The sequence below is a fragment of the Folsomia candida genome, unplaced genomic scaffold (genome assembly GCF_002217175.1).
Source record: "Folsomia candida strain VU population unplaced genomic scaffold, ASM221717v1 Fcan01_Sc006, whole genome shotgun sequence".
Taxonomy (NCBI): domain Eukaryota; kingdom Metazoa; phylum Arthropoda; class Collembola; order Entomobryomorpha; family Isotomidae; genus Folsomia; species Folsomia candida.
Genome location: NW_019091198.1, coordinates 1,239,633 through 1,258,387, shown reverse-complemented (window position 1 = coordinate 1,258,387; position 18,755 = coordinate 1,239,633). Strand labels below are relative to the sequence as shown.

Genomic DNA, 18,755 nt, shown 5'->3' with positions numbered 1-18,755 from the left:
TTTGTCTTTCATGATTTCTGCACTTTATTTCTTAAGAAATTCCATTGAACCATTAAAACTCACTTTTCTTTTCTGCTTCATTTTTACAGATTCTTAAGAAACCCCGGTGAGCTCAAGAGCATCAAAAACATTTCCATGTTGCGACACCAAAATTCTCCAGTGTCAATGACTGTCAAAGCAGAAACCCACAACTTTGGAGAAAGCGAGTATGAAAACTTGTCCATGTTGAGACATCAAACCTCTCCAGTGTCCCTCACAAGGAAGTCATTGCCCTCTGGAGACTCTGTCTCGTATAATGACAATGACTACGAAAGTAGTTTGTCAATGCTTCGCCAAACACAAAGTTCTCCAATGTCTTTGACTACAAAATCTTCAAAGTCAAGTTATGAGGATCATGACGACCAGGATGACCAACCCGTCCAACTCACCGTCAAGATGGAGCCTAGCCAATTCATTAACGATGATTATGAAGATGTTCCAACAGATTTGAGTATGGATACCACGGATCGTCACATGAAGGATAAAGACGACGATTAACACGAGTCCTTCATTCGTAATAATAGTTATCTATATGAATATGTCTTGTCGCAATAAGCTTCTGTTAAATAGATACCCGAAAGTGTAAATAAGTTCAGAGTAAAGAAATGAATGGTGATGAATGATGGTATCCTTTCCTTCTTACAAAATACTTGAAGTACCTTAAAATTTGTTATTATAGTACGAAGATTCAATCAATATCTACCAGCCCAACACAGAGAGTAGTAGGACAGTATTGGAAAGTAGAATTTTTCTGTTTCATGAATTACACCACTGTAATAGTTAACAGTTAACTAACCAACTTCGCAAAAAAAACACGACTCATATTTTACTACCATGCAATGATTTCATTTCTAATCAACGGAGAACATTATGTAACAATCAATATATATTAATCCACTGCATGCCAGAAAGACTGGAAGCAGTATTTATTATTGAATAGGTGGTTATGATGCGTTTAGTGCCATAAATTGTATACCTTCCCACACTCATTAATTAATGGGACGAGAGTTAGATCAATCAAACCCAAGTTTTCATCGCAATCGCAACACTCTAAAACCTATGACAATCCCTAGATCCCAATCCTTACTGGAAGGCAATGCAAAATAACGAATACAATCGCTCAATTCCAAGTAATTTATAAAAAAAATAGCGAAACAAATGATTCGCGGTATATCTTAAAACATTTATTTCACAGTGCACAACTTGCATTGGAGTTTTTTTCCTTTGTTCAAATCGAAGACAGTCCGACACAATACGTATTTGCTAAAATATTTGCCTTATTTAGTTGAAATTGAAAACCAAAATTGTTTACTATACAACGAACTGATATCATTTTCTTTGGTTTCACAGAATTGTGTATATATAGTAAATATTAAACTTTAAATGTTGTACAACAATCGAGCATTCATAGTAGTTCCGAGTATTATATACACACACCTAGCTTTGAATTTTAACTTGGAAATGTGTCTTTCTCTGTCCCCCTGTTCCGTACAAGCTATTCAAGTAAAATCCGGGTGGGCACTACTAATGGGAGAATGAGTTGCGAGCAAAAATTGAGGATAACATTGAGCAGTTGGCGTCGGTATAATGCGAAGCAAGACCAGATTCTTGTAAAACAATTTGATCTTACACCTAGAGTTAGGGTTTATCGATGTACAGATACTTATGTATAATGTATTTAGTTAGGTATAGATAAAATATAATAATGTAACAGCCGTATATAACTGCACTAAGTTATTACAATTACGTAACGATCTTAGTAAATTCTTGTACGAATTGTACAGTTGTGTATATGTACATAAAAAACCCACGTTTAGTCTTTATGCAGATTTATATCGAAAGAGTCAATATTTTGTCTTTCTAAGTTGTTCACCCACCCACATCACACTCAATCAGTGAGCGTTATACCTGTATTTGTAAATAATAAAAAAGGTAATAGTGTAAAAAAAACTGGAAGTAATTCTATATTCCCCATTACCTGTAGTAAATAATTTAGTACTCTGACTCTCCTGAATGACTATCATCGACCAAGAAAATATTTTACAAATGTCTATGTGTATCAGTAATGGGTAGGAGTTTATTACCTATGAAAATGATAATCATTACTATGCGTGCGTATATCTGTTATACATACATCACAAACAAATCTAATCCCGGTTGATTACTTGAATACTTTAGGAAAATTATATAACGTTTTGTGAAGACAATGAATTTTATCATTTTTCAAAATTTTGTAACAAATTATGATAAGTTCTCCATTAATACTATTGTTATTATACTATTGTTATTAGTAATTCCTACTACTATACACTGTGTGTACTACTTACTTACTATTACTACTCAAGGTTGATAATTATTTAATTTTCGTGCAAATTTACTCATATACGGTACGGTAGTATGATGATGGTGGTGTACATTCAAAGTCGAATAGTATAATACTGATCATACTTTCTTTGTCTTCTGTTCTTGTATTCTTGGATACCATTTAGAAAAAATGTGAGTTTATATACCTACAAATACAAACCATAAATACCGTGATAGGCAATCTATAGTTTTGTTATATACCAAACTTTAAACCACTGTATGTATTATTACGAAAAAGTGATAGAATTTAGGTAAATTGTAAGATTTTGATGGGTAAACCTCAGCTACAAAGCTTCTAATAATCAACTAATTAACGCACTAAATGTTGACCTTCAATTTTTAATGCTGTTGAGTTGTGAGAATGGAGACAATGTCAGTACAATCATCATCATCATCGAAACATTATTACATTATTGTGGTTTGTCTACATATATGCGACTAAGTTTTTTAGCCACCGATAACCAACTCCACTTTTCTCCACTGTCTCCACCTTTGGAACACTACTGCTGCTGAATAAGTTGATTTATACTGTGGGAAGGGGGATTTTTTTGGGGGGTGGGTGATAGGGCTATGCATTGAATCTAGAAACTTTTTGATTGAAATTGTGACTATGCAGTGGAGAAAGTTGGTTAAAAATTTACCTTAAGTCTGAACTCTAATTACTTTTGGAAGTGCAGTTAGTGGAATTAAATATACGTATGAATGAAAAAAATTATGATACAACCAACCAAGTTTTGTAACTGGGGATTGCTTTCCAATAATTCGTTAACGAAAACCAAACTGCAAAATGCTTTCTTTTTTCCAAGCTACTAACTGATGTCTAAATATAGTAGTAATACCTAATAAACATAACTTTATATATGTACTATGATTAGTTAAGTCTCTAGTATGATAACAAAAAATAAAGTGAGTTGTGCATTCCAATTCAGATGATGAAACTTAATTAACGGAATTAAATAAAACGTGATTGTCAAACATTGTTGAAAAAGATTTTTATTTGCATTTTCTGCGCAAGTTTTCTGAGCTTATGAAAAATAGGAAGTGCTCAAAAAGACAGCATTAAAAAGCAGGACAAATACTACTAATAGCATACGTATATCTAATTAAATGCTAGTAATGTAGGCACTACATAATATTCACTAAGCATCTGTAGGAGGAGCTTGCTTGCTTCGTGAATCTGTAATGAAAATCACATCATCTGCAATAATGCTGGTTGTCATATGGGCCTTTCCTTGATCGTCGTTAATTTCTCCATATGAAATTCGACCAGTGATGTAGACCCGTTGACCCTTCGTCATGTATTTGTACACAGTATCTCGCAAATATGGCTTAAAAACGCAGATTCTATGCCAATCCGTTTTCTGCAACATTTCTCCTAAAAAAAGAATTGTCAACTTTGAAGGGAAATTGTTTGCTACTTTTAGCTTAGCGTCTTGTACTTTTAACTTACCACTCTGGTAGTTGTAATTTGCATGGGTTGCCATTGAGAAGACGACAACAGGATGTTCTGTTGTTCCCCTCATTTGAGGATCTGCACCCACGCGACCCATCAGAGTGATGTGATTCACAGCTATAAAATAATACAATACAATAATCTTACTCTTACAATTAGTGAGTCCAGAGATTAGGAAATAAAACTAACTTTTCTCCACACGACTGGGTGCTGGCTGTCCTTTTGGACCTGTACCAGATGTCCTTTCAGCTGGAGATCTGGCCTCAAATTGGTTCGTGTTTAGAACCCCTGCGCTCGTATGTAGCTGCTTGAAACATTCGACTGACTGGTTGTTAGTGAAGGTCCCAGGTCGTGAGAACAGTACATCTGATCAACAATTACACCATATTTATTCATCTCTAGATTTTAAAGCAGATTTAGCTTTCAAATTAATATTGTGCATAATTATGTACTTGCTACTGATGATTTACGTGGGATGTCACTTTTCGCCCAGCTTTCCAGTCCCAATTTCGCCACTCGAGACCCAACTCTGCTCCAGGTATTAGGTTGCATCCTCAGTCAGAGGTTTTATACTAAAAAACAAATGCCTACTATTATTTAAACCTCAAAAACTTAAACCTGTTGAGTACTCTAACAAAAAATTATAACCACTAGTTCTTAAATTAATCAAATTAAAGCAATTTACTTGACAATTCCTTTTAATGTGACGATATGTAGTTATGAGCTTATCTTCCCAAGATTTCAGACTATTTCCTATGTGCTCAAAACTTATTTTATTATGTGATTTGAATTTTTGATTTTATTCTTTGTTCTTGCATGAGAAATTCTGAATCATGCGTTGCACGAATGCGGCAGAACTCCCGGTTGTGTTGGGCCGATAGGGAAAACTGGAACAATGAGAATGGATTCGTTTCATGCCCAACAATTTTCCCAAAATTAAATGACCATGTAAAGTTAATTTTCATTCGATACATTAACCAATCAAAATGCTAATGAATAAAGTATCCTCTTTTCAGCCACTGTTTTGCAGCAATAAATATTCACTGGAAGGTGTCAAATATTCGAGAAAACATTTATTTTTATTATTACAAAACCGTTTAACAAATAACAATTATAGTGACATGTAAAAAATCACTCAACTAAAATAACAAATTGTAACCAAGCGTATATAAAAACAATGAATCCCAAATTTATGCTGTTATTTTTGAAGTATTACAAATATCGAAAAATTGGAAATAAGTTTTAATCGAAATACTTATGACGTTACAAGCATGTACAAACAATACAAACTACAGGACCTATTACAGCTTAGATTTTTATCCACTAAAGTGCATGAAAAAAATGTAAGCTATTATACTTAAAGGGAAATCTAAATTACAATTGTGAAACACCCGTAACAATTAATTACTAGTAACCACTAGCAGTAAGATCAACTAACTTAGACGAAACTGTACAAAATAAACACCATTAATCAAATAATTGTACTTTAACACCTTTGCATATTAATCAAGTAAAACCAAACAACCATCATTATCTACTCAAATAAACACTCTCAAACCTAGAGGTGATTATTATATCCTAATATTATTCATAAAAAAGTTCCTCCTGACGTTGTGGGAGGTGCAAACAATGATAAATATTCTAGTAGCTGAATAGATTTGCTTGACAGATTTAAAACGGCGCGATTAAATATTAACCATGATTAATATTTATAGTTAAAATAAGCGAGAATTTATAATCAAATTATGCTTTTTCTTCTCTCTCGCGATTGTACTTTGCGAGCTCTTTAATCAAAACGGTGCGGTTCTTCATTACGTTTGGCTTATCCCCGCGACAACGTGGGCAGTACCACTTTCCCTTCGGCTTGTGTGTGAGGCTCACACAAGAAAAATGAAACCATTCAATAGGGCAAAGATCATTATCGCAACCAATCATCTCACCATACGAAATCTGAAACAAGATACAGCAAATAATAAAATGTAGGTACTTTAAGAACACAGAAAATAACAAATCTTGACTTTTAAGTAAATCTACCTGATCACACAAACAGTATGTTGGCTCATCAGGATCAATCGTATCCGCATCATCTGGTGGTGACGCGTCCTTGCTTTTACTTTGCTTAGTCGACTTGCGCTTCTTCCCCTTTTTCTCGACTACATTGGCCTTTTGAACCTGCTTAGCTGGAGAAGCCACGCTTGCTGATGCACTTACAGTTCGCTCAGAAGCTCGTGATGGAGTCGAGCTTTCTGTTTCATTATTACGGCTGCCCTTTGTCGAATGTCGTTCTCGAGCCGTTGTTGTTGGAACTTGATCTGGCTGGGAAGCCGTGCTCGTTTTACGATCTTGAGTATCATGTGTTGCAGAACTAGCGGCTGTGCTATGATGGACAGTCTTTTCATTCGCGTGAGAATTATAGTGATGACCTCCCCGACTTGTGCTTGGTTTCGGCTCATCCTGGATTGAATCCACGTATGAAGTAACTTCCAGAGTGGAAGGACCCATAATAGACGGAACAAATACTTCATGCTTAGCACGACGAGCTCTTTTAATTCCAGGTCGTTCTCGCTCCTCTTTAGGAGTTTCTTGGTTCTCATTCTCCCGACCGTATTCTAATTAATAATGATAAGAATATATTATTATAGAACTTCAAAAATTCGACAGACAATTGCGATACACTACGAAATAAAATATCAAAGCAGAAAATAAGGCGTAACAATAAAGCAGTTTTTTCGACTTGCTGTAGGCTCAAAATAGTAAGAAATGAGTTTAAACAACATCTAATAATAAATATAATTGAAAGAACATTTCAAAATTTAACAGTAATCAACCTTAACGGAAGAGTTGAACTCGTTCCAGGCTCAGATTCAATTCGCCAAATGTGTGACGTATATTCGAGGAATAGAGGAAAAATCGAGGAAAACTCAAAACGCAACAAAAACGAAAACCTTACCTCTAGGTCGCAACTTGGTGACCAACTCACCCAAGTTTTTCTTATCTAGTTCCAATTGTCTCGCTTTGTTCTCAATATTATCCTGCACGTTTTGGGCAATCTGGAGTTTTTCATCCCCAATATCCTGTGCCTTCATGAGAATCTCTTGAACGGATGACCTAGCCTTCGAGTACTTTCTGCGTCTCCGAGTTTTCTCCAGCTGCTCTAAATCCTCCTCGTCTTCTCGCTCATCCGCCTGTTCGACGTCAATCTGCTCCATTAAATCTTCCATTGCAGTCTCCAGCTCCTTCATATATTCTACAGCAAGTCAAACAATTAAATTGTCAACATACAGGGTGGTTAAAATGTCACGCAACAATGGAAAATTTTTCGATGGGAAAAATTTGTAAATTTCCATTAGTTACCGAAATTTTGTCTCTAAAATGCAACATTTTAAGAATTTTGTCATCAGTTTTGATAATAATTTATAAAAATCTCAATCCGAAATCTTGTAACTAATGGAGATTTAGGGACTTTTCCCATTGAAAAATTTTCCATTGTGGCGTGACATTTTAACCACCCTGTATTTTCTTTATTACATGAATCTATTTAACTTTTCATTTTTTGGTATCTTACTAGAATATTGAATGTCCAAATCCCTCATTCTGCTCATATTTCTCTGGATATCGTCCGGCAAATTCTCGACGCAGTCGAGATAATCCTCCATGTATGTCGCCGAATACAGCGAATCCATTGCTTGTTGATTCATCATTTTTCAGAATAACTTTTTTCTTTCTTATTTAATTATTACACCATTGATTGTCCTGTTATGAAATGAGTTCCCTACAATAACGAGTTGCTAATTAATATTAACAATAAGTGATTACGTAGACAAGATTCTTGTCACAAGAAGTAAACATATCTTATCATACTTAAAAGAACTGAGTGTCAAATTTAACTTGAATTTGTTAGACAATTACCAATTTCCTGCCTTAATTCTCGTCCCAATTGTGAGCCCCACCCCTCTGGCCTCACAGATGTCTCCTTTTTGTCCTTTTTGTCCGAATGACGACCCACTCAAAATTTGGGAACGAGAGTTTTCTCCATTTATTGGTGAAGTTGATGGTGGTGGTGCGGGTGAGATGCCAGCCGGAGTTGCGTGCTGCAGTTGGGGCATTGCGCAACACGACCGAAAATGAAAATCTTGACAACTCTACCGGTTGTCCGGTTCGTCTCCATGTGCCAGCCAGCCACGAGAAATCTCCTCAGTCAGAGTCGCCTCACCGTGCCAGCAGCAGCAGCGTTTTTTCGTCTTCTCTTCAGGTCTTCTCCGAAATTTCGTCTTTTTTCTCAACTTATCCTTTGAAATTTTAATCTCAACTTCCTGGTTAACTTGTGCATCGTGGTTATCGTCAGTCAGCGGAGCGATAAGGAAGGAAGGAGAGGTGATCAGACAATCTTATGATTAGTCTTATTTAGGAATCGAAGGAGAGGTGAGTTTGACCTTTGGAGGTGATGGGGGATGAGAGTTAAAAAAATATAATACATGATTTTGCGGGGGTAGACAGACAAAGTAGAAAGTGCAGTGGGTAAATTTACGCACCTTTGTTTTATATTTTTCCAACATTTCGTTGAAACCATTATTATATATCAAGTTTCTCTTTCCTGTACAGTTAAATACACGAGCATAAATTTAATTAAAATCTTTTCAGAGTGAAGATTGGAGAACGATGAATCCAACTCAGGCAGATGAGGTGAAGAGTAAAATGTCGTGGGCGGATCGAATTCTAAATCAAGATGAAAGTGATAGTGCATCAAGCTCCGATTATCAGAGCTCAAAGGGTGACGAGTATGATGATGAGGTCCAGCATTGGGAAGACCTTGGTATGTCGTTTAGCACAATGCACTTTGATCAAACATCCAGTAAAGTCAATTGTATACCATTTTTTTCTTTGTTGGCTTTGCAGAGGAAGATTTTTCGAATATTCCACTGTGTCTTTTTTGCCAAGAACACATAAATGTGTCAGATATTTATACTCATTTGAAGGATGATCACAATTTGGATCTTCTTGAACTGCAAAAGAAGTATAAAATGGACCAAGAGTCCTTTATAAAGATGGTGAATTGGGTTCGCCATCTTGGGAAATCAATTTCGTTGGATAAATTGTTTGATGAGACTGATCAGGACTTGAAGCTCGTGGTCATGAGAAATGTGCTCTTTGACTATAGCACTGGTAAACCGTCCGGTGTTAAACCACCATGGGATGATGATAAGTGGTTGGAACCATCCATGGAAAATGATATGTTTCTCACCTACTGTAAGTTTTGTACAGCTACTTTCGTTATGGTCAATAATATAACGACAATTATTAAGTGACTGATTGATTGATTTTTATTGATAACAGGGCTTGATTTCGATGACAAAGAAGATGATCCAAGCCTGTTTGAAAATTCGGCATCTGTTGCAACAGAAGCACCCCAAGTCAGTCCGGTAGTAATGGATTTGCTTGTAAAAGACGAGTCCGACGGGGCGTTAGGATCCGATTTAAGAAGAAGCTTTCGAATTAAAACAACGACACCAGAAATTGAACAAGCGGAGGCTTGTGCAAAGGATGTCCGAGACTTGGAGGCCAAACTCCAAACATTGCAAATTAAAAACCAGAAAATGAAGGAAGTAATGTCCCGTATTGCTGGAGACGGAAATAGCAAAGAAGACAAATCTCCTGTTACAATGCGGCCTTGCGATGACAATGGTGATGGTAAACCTTCATCGCATGACGAAGAGTATTTTGAATCCTACGATGGAATTGATATACATGCTGAGATGTTAAAAGTAATTGACAATTAATAATTGCGACACATTAATTCACTATACTATTCAGTGGTAATTATGTAGGTATTACATGGTGCTGTTTTTTTTGTTAGGATCATCCCAGGACATTGGCGTACAAAAGAGCAATACTAAATAACAAGAAAGACTTTTTCGGAAAGCGCGTCTTGGATTTAGGATGCGGTACGGGTATATTGTCAATGTTCTGCGTTGATGCCGGTGCTGAACGTGTCTGTGCGGTGGATATATCAAAGATAATCTTTGATGCAATGGATATCTGCTAGTAAGCGAGCTTGATGAAGTTTAATAAATATAATTTGATGCCTGATTTTTAATTTAATGTTCATATTGTTCATTTTTTCTCTAATTAGTGAAAATAATAAGGAAGAACACATTACATTCTTCCATAAAAAATTGGAAGACATTGGGGAAGACGAAATTGCAAAAGTCGATATCCTTATCAGTGAATTTATGGGATATTTCCTTCTATTCGAAGGTATGCTGAGTAGCTATACTCAGGCACGCGACAAATTTCTGAAACCTGAGGGTAGCATGTATCCCAACTGCGCCGATATGTATATAGTGGCTGTGAGCGACGAAGGTATGTTTATTTTACGTTTAGTTGTTTCTAGGGTTGTCAATATGTCATGTCGAGGAGTAAATGTCGTGTCATGTCGAAAGTGTCAATGTCATGTCATAAATGTCCGTAAATGTCATTGTGCCGAAATATATGACAAATATGACGGACAAATTGGACATTTATGACATTTATGACAAATAATGTAAATAAATCGCCAGACCCCTTGTGACTGCAATCTGTTGAAAATAGACCACAATTTCGTTCTGCACCTGGTCCGTGAGAAACACACATGTGGGGTTTGAATTTTTGTCTCAACTTTCCTTCCGTCCGTTTATTCAAATGACGTTTTTGAAACCTGATCATCTCCGTGTGTTTTTTAATTAAGATTTTATTTCTTGCAACAGTCGATAATTTCAGCATTTACGAGCTTAGAATTTTTTTACGACAAAATGGAAACAAAATAGTTAAGTGTCTGTATAACTTAAAAAAAGAGTTAATGAATCTTCATTCTAACCTCCTAATTTCATAAACCTCCCATTGTAAAATTATTCGCTTTTAGAAGAAATAAAACCTTCTAAAAATCACACAGCGATGAACAGGTTTTAAAATCGCCATTTGAATACATGGAAGATGGGAAAGTTTGAAGACACAAAAATTCAAAACCCAATTGAGACTTAGAGAATGTTAAGCTCATAGTTGGGATATGACTTCGAAAATATTAGCTTAATTCATATAAACTAGCTTATCATCTCTCCCTCAATGGCTTGATTATGTAGCAGCAGCACCAAGCCACAATTAATTGTCGTTAAACTGTTGCTACCAGAGTAAGTTCAACAGAATGAGAGATGAGTCAAAGAACATAATTCGATAAACTCTAGGTGTTTTAAAACAAGTTTTTGAACATAAATATATAATTTCTTGTTGATTTACATATTAAAAACAGATGGATAGAATTGAGACTAGAAAATATTGCTGCTACAGTGGTTCCACGTATGTTCGTAGAGGGCAGTTTTTTGTAAATGTCATAAATGTCCAAAATGTCGATGCCAATGTGTCACGACATGTCATGACATTTGACAAATTGACACATTGACAAATATTGACATTGACACGCTTTTTTAAATGTCAGACATTTGTGACATTTATGACAATTATGACATGTCGACATGTCATGACAAATGACATATTAACAACCCTAGTTGTTTCATATTTTTAGCCAAATTCTGCAATTTAATTTTTACAGATGATTACCAAAATAACATCGGAACATGGAATAATATGCATGGCTATAAGATGTCCGTTTTGAAACGAAAAGCGCTTCTTGAAGCATGCGTTAAATCAATGGAGCCATGTGCAATCGCATCGGAGGAAGTGCCGATTAAAAAACTAGATCTGCATACTTGTAAAAATCGAGATCTCATTATTGATGACACGTTCCAGTTGAAAATCACTCGTACCTGTTCCTTGACTGCCATTTGCGGGTATTTCTCTGTGGGTTTCAACGACGGGAAACAATACAAAGAAGTGCTAAGTACTTCTCCTAACGCTCCATTGACACATTGGAAGCAAACAGTATTTTATCTTCCGGAAAGAATGAATGTATCAGAAGGTAATTTGGCTTTACTTTAAACTATGTGTACCATGTATTGTATGTATTGTATACCATGTGATTTGTTTAGTTTCGAATTGATAACTAATGTAGCGAATATCTGTGATTAATTTCAGGAGATGTTGTGCCAATCGAGTTCAGATGCACCCCACACCCTGAGTGTGATCGTTGGTTGAAGGTCGTGATGAAGATCGGCCGCTACTCTTGCACGTTCGAGATGAAATAAGCAGCTTACCACAATGCAGAATTTATTTATGCACTAAAATTTGTTACTCTATCTGTAATATATATATATTACTTCATATTACGATGTTATCCTGAGGTTTTGTTACAAAATTATTAGTGTTTTTACATTAAAACTTGGTACTACACACAAATTTATAGTAAATGGCGTGAGTTTTTTATATAAACTATAAAGAAGTATTGAAATAATAAAAGATTTGAACTGTGATAACACATTATTATAATTATGTAGAAATAATTTAGTCACTATTGTGATAAGAAAGGCTTTAAAATATTTGTGATAAACCACTCTTTGGAAAACTGCAAGTGGTCCCCAGGTGAAGATAAAAGATGTAACTTTCCGTTAGCCTTCATTGCTTTTAGCCCCAGTCGATCCTACATACGCATTTTTTTACAGAAAATATGAGGTTTTAACTGTTGCAATTTAAAAGGTTGAACATGTAAAAAAATACCTCTATGAATAGGGTCGAATTTTCTAAAGGAATCATTTCCTTGTCAGATCCGTCCTTGAAATAGCCAAACCATTCGGATTCTTTGGGCTGAACAATTGACTCGTCTTGGAACAGTACAAGGACGAGGTTATCAAGTTTTTGCAAATTTTCCTTGTATGCCTCGTTGATCACACGCTCATTGTTAATGTCCGCGAGAAAGACGCTTTTTGCCACGTACTCTTCATTCTTGAAAGGGTCGTGCCAATATTCTGCCTGGACCAGGAATTTCTGAACCCATCTACCATTCAGTGAATTGCACAAATACATAGTATAAATTGGCAAAAGTGGAACTATGTGGCCCAGTTCTAATTCTAACCAATAATTGAATTTAAGTTGCGCAAAAAAGTAAGCCAATTAACTCACCCAGCGTAAGCAACATGGGTCAACAACTTGTCAATGATTTCACACCATTCTTTTTTTGGAGCCGAGCACTTGGGGAGTCCAAACACTCCTGAATTTCAGATTATATATGCACAAACTTAAAAGATTGTAAAATTTGTCTAAAAAATTAGTTAATATTTGGTCTTCTCGAACAAAATCACCTTGATGTTGACCACCCAACGAGATTAAGTTGTACATCTTGGGCTCAGGACATCTTTGTGCAACTGCTCGCCTGAAATATTAGATTGGTCAGTGTGCTCAATTTATGCAAGTAAATTGCAAGTGAAAATGGACAAACTCACATAAACTGTCCTCCTTGGGATAATCCAATCCCGTTATATCCTCCTTGTAATGCAGTGTCGTTCTTTATCATCTCACAGACCATTTCGACTTGGGTGTTGACGTTAAAAAAGTAACCATTCTCAATATCCTAAGGTCAAAAAAGGTTCGAAGATCGTGCAAATTTTATGAAATGCGCTAAAAATCGGATTCATTATTAATGTAACCTCTGCAACGTTGGCACCAATCTGAAGAGATTTTACATATATTCCAGGCAACTCCGTCTCGATGAAGCCCAAAGCTCTCTTCACATTCCAGCCAGAGTCCCCTTAAAAATTTATGTATGGAAATAAATTTGAATCAAATTATAAGTTTTTAAAAATGGAGTTACCCATTCCATGCCAATAAACTATTGGTTTATAGGCCGTGGTCTTGTCTGCTTTAACATTTTGCTGTTGAGTGCTCTGGGGGAGGATAGCTACCTTATTTTGAGTCTCGGAGGAAGGACTTGACCCGACACCAGTTGAATCACTGTGTGCTTCTCCGGAAATCTCATTGTCACTTTCAAATGACTCTGGACGGCCAACTTTATATATGACTTGAGCGGCTCGTAATTCTACCGGAAGCAGTGACAATACTGCTAATGCACATGATGCTACTATAACAATCCGCAGCATGGTTTAATAAAATTGCGCAAAACTTTAACTGATGGGCAAAGTTTCAAATTTCCATCAGCAATTCCAGCAATGAGTTGGAAACAAGACTTGTCTATTTGTCACCAGAAGTTGTCGTTTTATCTGTTGTACTCCCCAACTTGTACATACATTCATATGTAAGTAAAAGTAATGCAGGAGAAGTGAGAAACCATATCAGTTGTGAAGAGTTATAATAATATATAGAAGACTTGGCCCATGAAATATGCAGCGATATTATTCAATTGGATTAGTAGGGACAGTGAAATTCATGCACCAATTAAGGAGCAATGTACTAAGGATTTCAGCTTCTGTCCATGCACAATCTACAATTTTTAACCCCTAGCCCCTAGCAAAACACTAATTCAGTTAAATATTGGCCAGTATGGTAAAAAAAAGTCTAATTCGATGCATTGGTTCATTATACATAGCATCCTACATATTTATATATGTAGGATGTGATACATAATAGTTGTGAGTAATACATAATAGTATTTAAGTCGTTTCATCAGAGAATTTAATAAAATCTAATAAATATTATAAAATCATTTTGTGCATAATTACATTTTAGGTATAATATTTGTAAATCGCTCTTTCAATTATTAATAAAATAAAATATATCTTGTCTTCATCTTAATTTGGTCTAAACTCTTCAGTTAAACTCTTGAATAATTTCATGCAATTTCATAGGAGGAAATGAGAGGTCACAACTTGATGGTCGTTGATTTAAGAACATGTTGTATACAAGATAAGTGAATTTTGAGTGGCCGAATACTTTATTTATAGGTGTGGTTTGCTGTATATACAATTTTAGTTTGATAACCATTTGTCCCGATTTTGATGTCAGTGAGTTAAAATCTTTATTCTGAATGTAATAGCAATTGAATTATGTTTGATCTAATTGGGATCTCGTCTAATGAAATAGAGATTTGTCTTCATTCAATACGTTGCTAACCACCAAGGGCTCCAACTAAGGTGCCTACGAGTCCACCCCCAGCAGAGGATTGATGAGCATAACCTGAGGAAAGTTATCGAGTATATCAGTGAATCAGGTTTTTCACGATAAAAAATCATTTTATTTGACAAGTACCTGGACCACCTACAGGACCTCCGTAGCCTAATAGTCAAGTGATCAAAATGTCAATTTCCATATCGTCGAACGTAGTGATAGTATCTTACCCGGAGCATATCCTCCTCCATAATTAGGAGTATAATTATACCCATTTTGAGGTCCATATCCTCCTAAACGAAATGTGTCGTCTCATGAATTCTGGTATTTATGTTACACTGTTGCACCCACCGCCAGGATAACCACCGCCAGGATAACCACCCCAGGGATAACCACCACCGGGATAACCACCGCCAGGATAACCACCCCCGGGATAACCACCACCTGGGTACCCAGAATATGCAACTTGCTGAGACTGGGCTGCGGACCCCAAAACGTCGACGTTTGCCCCATTAGCCACACCTCCGGCTAATGCATTATTAAGCAATCCTTGTGGACGACCTGAAATATAATTAATAATCTATATTGGTTAGACACTACTTGGTCTGATATTTTTACGTGGGCTTACAATGTACACAGCCGACGGAAGCAAGAAGTGCAATAATAAATATCTTCATGATAATTACTCGGAATTTAGTCAAACTCAGTTTACTTGGAAGGCTTCGTGGATAAAAATGTCAGTGCTGACATTTGTAACACTAACCCCACCATTTTATACCCATGATCGAAAGTGTTACAAAACCAACCACCGTCGAATTTGACGTGGATGAAAGATTCCGAAATAATTAGACAATAGTTGCGACGCTTCCGATTGCTTTATCCTGTAAGCATTAAACTGGACCGGATTTACTACGAGTTTTACGATCAGTTCGCAACGTTATGTATTCAAATTATGTACCCATTGTTCTCATACCTTATGAAATTAGAAAACTCGTTTTATTGAGCCATTAATTTTACAGGTTTCAATAAACCATTTGTGTACACATTTTGTTCCCTACTTCAGCAACTAAATATGTATAAGTCACTTATACATATTTAGTTGAGACTCATAATTAAGTCTCATGTTCATTGCAGCCGGACAGAATTTCCCCGTTTTGTGAATGAAATATATGATGAAAAATGTTCTCAACTAACATGATTATAATTTCATTTGATAGTTCAATTGCAAAATTAAATTTAAGTCTAGCTGCTGTACTGTTTTTACAATACGGAATCTAACCACTTATTAAATGTAATTTTTAAATAAATTTTCGAATGAAGATTTAACCGTTAAAATGATTAAAAAATTTATTCACAGTTTCGGAATGATTCACAACTAATACAATATATTAATGTACTGCTTGGATAACTTATTAGCACCAGAGAATTACATAATTTGCATAAATTCATTTAGTAACCGAATTTCATGGTGCTACCAAATATTAATATGAGACAGTCCTCGTATCAACTGGGCTTTGGCCTGTCCAATAAAATTATTCTTTAAAAATTCTGGATAACCTCGTTTCCCGTCATCCATCGTATAAAGTGGAACTGAAATAATGAAATTCCTTCATCATTTAGACATATATTATTTATTTAATTTTAAATATGCATGAATACCTCGAATGTGTCCCATCACTTCATCGCCGAAATCTTTCGCCGACAAGGCAGCTCGTTCTAAATCTTCAAACTGGGAAAGCTCAACCTAGCAAAACATAATAATCATTCAATCTGCTTACCTCACCATCGACACTACTGATAAATGCATACATAAAGGTACTAAGAAAATTTACCTCCTTCGTAAAAAAATGACATAATGTAGGCTCAACTACCAACTGAGTGACATACGGAACTTTGTCACTCAGAGTATACACATAGTCCCTGCCAGTGACTTTTACGATGCTCAAGTCGGCGTTAACTTCTTCGACAAGTTCCCGATTCAAGCCAGCCGTCACGAAGCCCATTGCAACATCAGGGTCCATATCTTCTATTCGGTCATCCACAATGCCTCCTGATGAATACCACGTCAAGTGTTTCACAAAACCGTTTTCCATATTTCGCATGGGAATGTGAGACAGAGTGAGAAAAGTGGTTCGCGGTGGGTATCCATCATCATTTCGAGTCAGGGTCGTATGAAATCCATTTCTCTTCGTCTCACTTTTTCCATGCAAACTTTTCATCCAACCAGGCGCCTCATTTTATTATATATGTAACCCGAAATTACCGTTCAGTGTCTAGTATACACCATACCTCCTATTATCGTCATCATAAATTCAAGAGTTTTATATTTGGGGCGATTTGGATAAACTAAATTTGCTTATCTGAAAAATTGATAAGTCTGGAGATAAGCCCTATAGCGTTAATTTTTCAGTGAATATCACCATCATAAATTCATAAAAGCTTAAGTTTTAAATTTGGGGCGATATGGATAAACTAAGTTTGCTTATCTGAAAAATTGATAACTTAATTGATAAGCCTCAAAGCATTAATTTTTGAGTGAATATCACCATCATAAATTCAGAAAAGCTTAAGTCTTAAATTTGGGGCGATATGGATAAACTAAGTTTGCTTATCTGAAAAATTGATAACTTAATTGATAAGCCTCAAAGCATTAATTTTTGAGCGAATATCACCATCATAAATTCAGAAAAGCTTAAGTTTTAAATTTGGGGCGATTTAGATAAACTAAGTTTGCTTATCTGAAAAATTGATAAGTCTGTAGGTAAGCCCTATAGCGTTAATTTTTGAGTGAATATCACCATTATAAATTCAGAAAAGCTTAATTTTAACAATTAGATCGATTTGAGGCTACTTTAATAACTTTATTCTTTATCATTATTTTTATGGGTAGTATTTCACAAGCAGCCATACTATGTATGTATGTATGTTACGGCTCTTGCAAAATAAGCCCCTCCCTCAGAAACTTTGACCCCAAATTTCTCGTGGTACCATCGATTCCCTTCGGGCAACAAAAGCTGAAAATGTAGCTCTTCCCAAGGAGAAAAATCTGGCATCGGGTTGTCCGAAGTAAATGGGTGGTACCATGCGTTTTTTAAGGATTTCTGTGTACGTAAAAAAACCGCCAATTTTCGAATTTTGAAACTCTTGATGCATTAAAATGTTCGTATTTCAAGGGGAAGTCAAATTGCAAATGCAAGTATAGGTCTAACTCTTATTCTACACGATGTACATTGACTTTCTCATTTTTCCGAACTTTGTTCCTTTATTTTTATAGGGGGTGTGGTTGCACAGAATTCAAAAAATGTTGTGGTACATTTGTCCTTGTACCCACAATTGCATTTACAATTAATTTTATTTGATTCAATGAAATCGATGCGAAAAGCTATGGAACGTATCCGTCATTTTATCTCTCCTGGAAACCCAAGGCAGCCATCAAACCTCATCTGCATCTTCAAGTACAGGACGTCTTATTTTACAAACTACTCATTAGTATTTATTGTTTATATAAAATTAGTTACCAACACTGCTGCCCGACCAGGATACTTATCCAGGATGAGTCGGTCCTTTAGGGAAGCCCAGATCATCACGTGTGCGCAGTGCGTGGCATCCTGAAAGTTGAGGGTATCAGTAAACGATGCTTCTGTCATTCTTAATATTTAGAAATCCGGCGAGATGAATCAAAGTTTTTCGACATGAGAAGTAGGAAATATTCCCTGATTTGCATCCCGGGATTGAACTACATAACATGAGAAAGGAGAGGTAGTGGTGAGAATCCTGGTGGATAAAGAAAAGCAACTTCATAAACTGAAGTTCTTAGACACAAATTTAAATACAAATTTAAATTTGCACTACATAATGCATAATTTATAATATTTAGAATGATTGTTAAATATAGCGTCTTTAGCTAATGACTACG

The 18,755-nt window shown here is 35.8% G+C and overlaps 7 protein-coding genes across 13 annotated transcripts in view; 2 read left to right on the top strand and 5 right to left on the bottom strand.

Annotated features, from left to right (window-relative positions):
- LOC110851519 (ets DNA-binding protein pokkuri) overlaps positions 1-3,378 on the top strand; it is a 63,011-nt gene extending 59,633 nt beyond the window's left edge. For all 4 annotated transcript variants that reach the window (XM_035852593.1, XM_035852594.1, XM_022099328.2 and 1 more), the window contains one exon: positions 90-3,378. In XM_035852593.1, coding sequence (XP_035708486.1) covers positions 90-537 — 448 coding nt within the window. In that variant the 3' untranslated portion in view covers positions 538-3,378. The remainder of the gene's footprint in view (positions 1-89) is intronic.
- A 2-nt stretch (positions 3,379-3,380) lies between these two features.
- Positions 3,381-4,721, bottom strand: LOC110851520 (single-stranded DNA-binding protein, mitochondrial). Of its 2 annotated transcripts, none has more exons than XM_035852595.1 (5): positions 4,542-4,721; positions 4,309-4,443; positions 4,046-4,222; positions 3,854-3,973; positions 3,381-3,778 (listed from the first exon to the last, which is right to left on the bottom strand). In XM_035852595.1, the coding sequence occupies exons 2-5, from the start codon at positions 4,406-4,408 to the stop codon at positions 3,543-3,545; spliced, it is 633 nt and encodes a 210-aa protein (XP_035708488.1). In that variant the 5' UTR covers positions 4,409-4,443; positions 4,542-4,721; the 3' UTR covers positions 3,381-3,542. The 2 variants fall into 2 exon arrangements, with proteins under 2 accessions (XP_035708488.1, XP_021955024.1); XM_022099332.2 differs by having other exon boundaries at positions 4,309-4,428; positions 4,542-4,720.
- A 198-nt stretch (positions 4,722-4,919) lies between these two features.
- LOC110851377 (inhibitor of growth protein 2) lies at positions 4,920-7,920 on the bottom strand. 2 transcript variants are annotated; one of them, XM_022099127.2, is made up of 5 exons: positions 7,766-7,920; positions 7,422-7,628; positions 6,807-7,103; positions 5,891-6,465; positions 4,920-5,806 (listed from the first exon to the last, which is right to left on the bottom strand). In XM_022099127.2, exons 2-5 carry the CDS (start codon positions 7,555-7,557, stop codon positions 5,600-5,602), a joined length of 1,215 nt encoding a protein of 404 aa, XP_021954819.1. In that variant the 5' UTR covers positions 7,558-7,628; positions 7,766-7,920; the 3' UTR covers positions 4,920-5,599. The 2 variants fall into 2 exon arrangements, with proteins under 2 accessions (XP_021954819.1, XP_021954820.1); XM_022099128.2 differs by having other exon boundaries at positions 6,837-7,103.
- Positions 7,921-8,081: 161 nt separating this feature from the next.
- On the top strand, positions 8,082-12,258 carry LOC110851030 (protein arginine N-methyltransferase 3). The gene is made up of 8 exons (XM_022098655.2): positions 8,082-8,278; positions 8,498-8,669; positions 8,753-9,103; positions 9,191-9,618; positions 9,711-9,898; positions 9,987-10,216; positions 11,439-11,804; positions 11,921-12,258. The coding sequence occupies exons 2-8, from the start codon at positions 8,516-8,518 to the stop codon at positions 12,028-12,030; spliced, it is 1,827 nt and encodes a 608-aa protein (XP_021954347.1). The 5' UTR covers positions 8,082-8,278; positions 8,498-8,515; the 3' UTR covers positions 12,031-12,258.
- On the bottom strand, positions 12,016-14,025 carry LOC110851031 (palmitoyl-protein thioesterase 1). Its single transcript, XM_022098656.2, has 7 exons — positions 13,590-14,025; positions 13,426-13,526; positions 13,222-13,349; positions 13,081-13,151; positions 12,902-12,989; positions 12,500-12,776; positions 12,016-12,422 (listed from the first exon to the last, which is right to left on the bottom strand). Exons 1-7 carry the CDS (start codon positions 13,873-13,875, stop codon positions 12,294-12,296), a joined length of 1,080 nt encoding a protein of 359 aa, XP_021954348.1. The 5' UTR covers positions 13,876-14,025; the 3' UTR covers positions 12,016-12,293.
- A 700-nt stretch (positions 14,026-14,725) lies between these two features.
- Positions 14,726-15,603, bottom strand: LOC110850885 (glycine-rich protein DOT1-like). Its single transcript, XM_035853264.1, has 5 exons — positions 15,468-15,603; positions 15,191-15,400; positions 15,070-15,132; positions 14,981-15,007; positions 14,726-14,908 (listed from the first exon to the last, which is right to left on the bottom strand). The coding sequence occupies exons 1-5, from the start codon at positions 15,514-15,516 to the stop codon at positions 14,841-14,843; spliced, it is 417 nt and encodes a 138-aa protein (XP_035709157.1). The 5' UTR covers positions 15,517-15,603; the 3' UTR covers positions 14,726-14,840.
- A 557-nt stretch (positions 15,604-16,160) lies between these two features.
- Positions 16,161-18,589, bottom strand: LOC110851310 (U8 snoRNA-decapping enzyme). 2 transcript variants are annotated; one of them, XM_022099043.2, is made up of 5 exons: positions 18,358-18,589; positions 18,252-18,288; positions 16,672-16,889; positions 16,499-16,583; positions 16,161-16,429 (listed from the first exon to the last, which is right to left on the bottom strand). In XM_022099043.2, the coding sequence occupies exons 1-5, from the start codon at positions 18,484-18,486 to the stop codon at positions 16,311-16,313; spliced, it is 588 nt and encodes a 195-aa protein (XP_021954735.1). In that variant the 5' UTR covers positions 18,487-18,589; the 3' UTR covers positions 16,161-16,310. The 2 variants fall into 2 exon arrangements, with proteins under 2 accessions (XP_021954735.1, XP_021954734.1); XM_022099042.2 differs by lacking the exons at positions 18,252-18,288; positions 18,358-18,589 and having other exon boundaries at positions 16,672-17,386.
- Between the last annotated feature and the right edge of the window lie 166 nt (positions 18,590-18,755).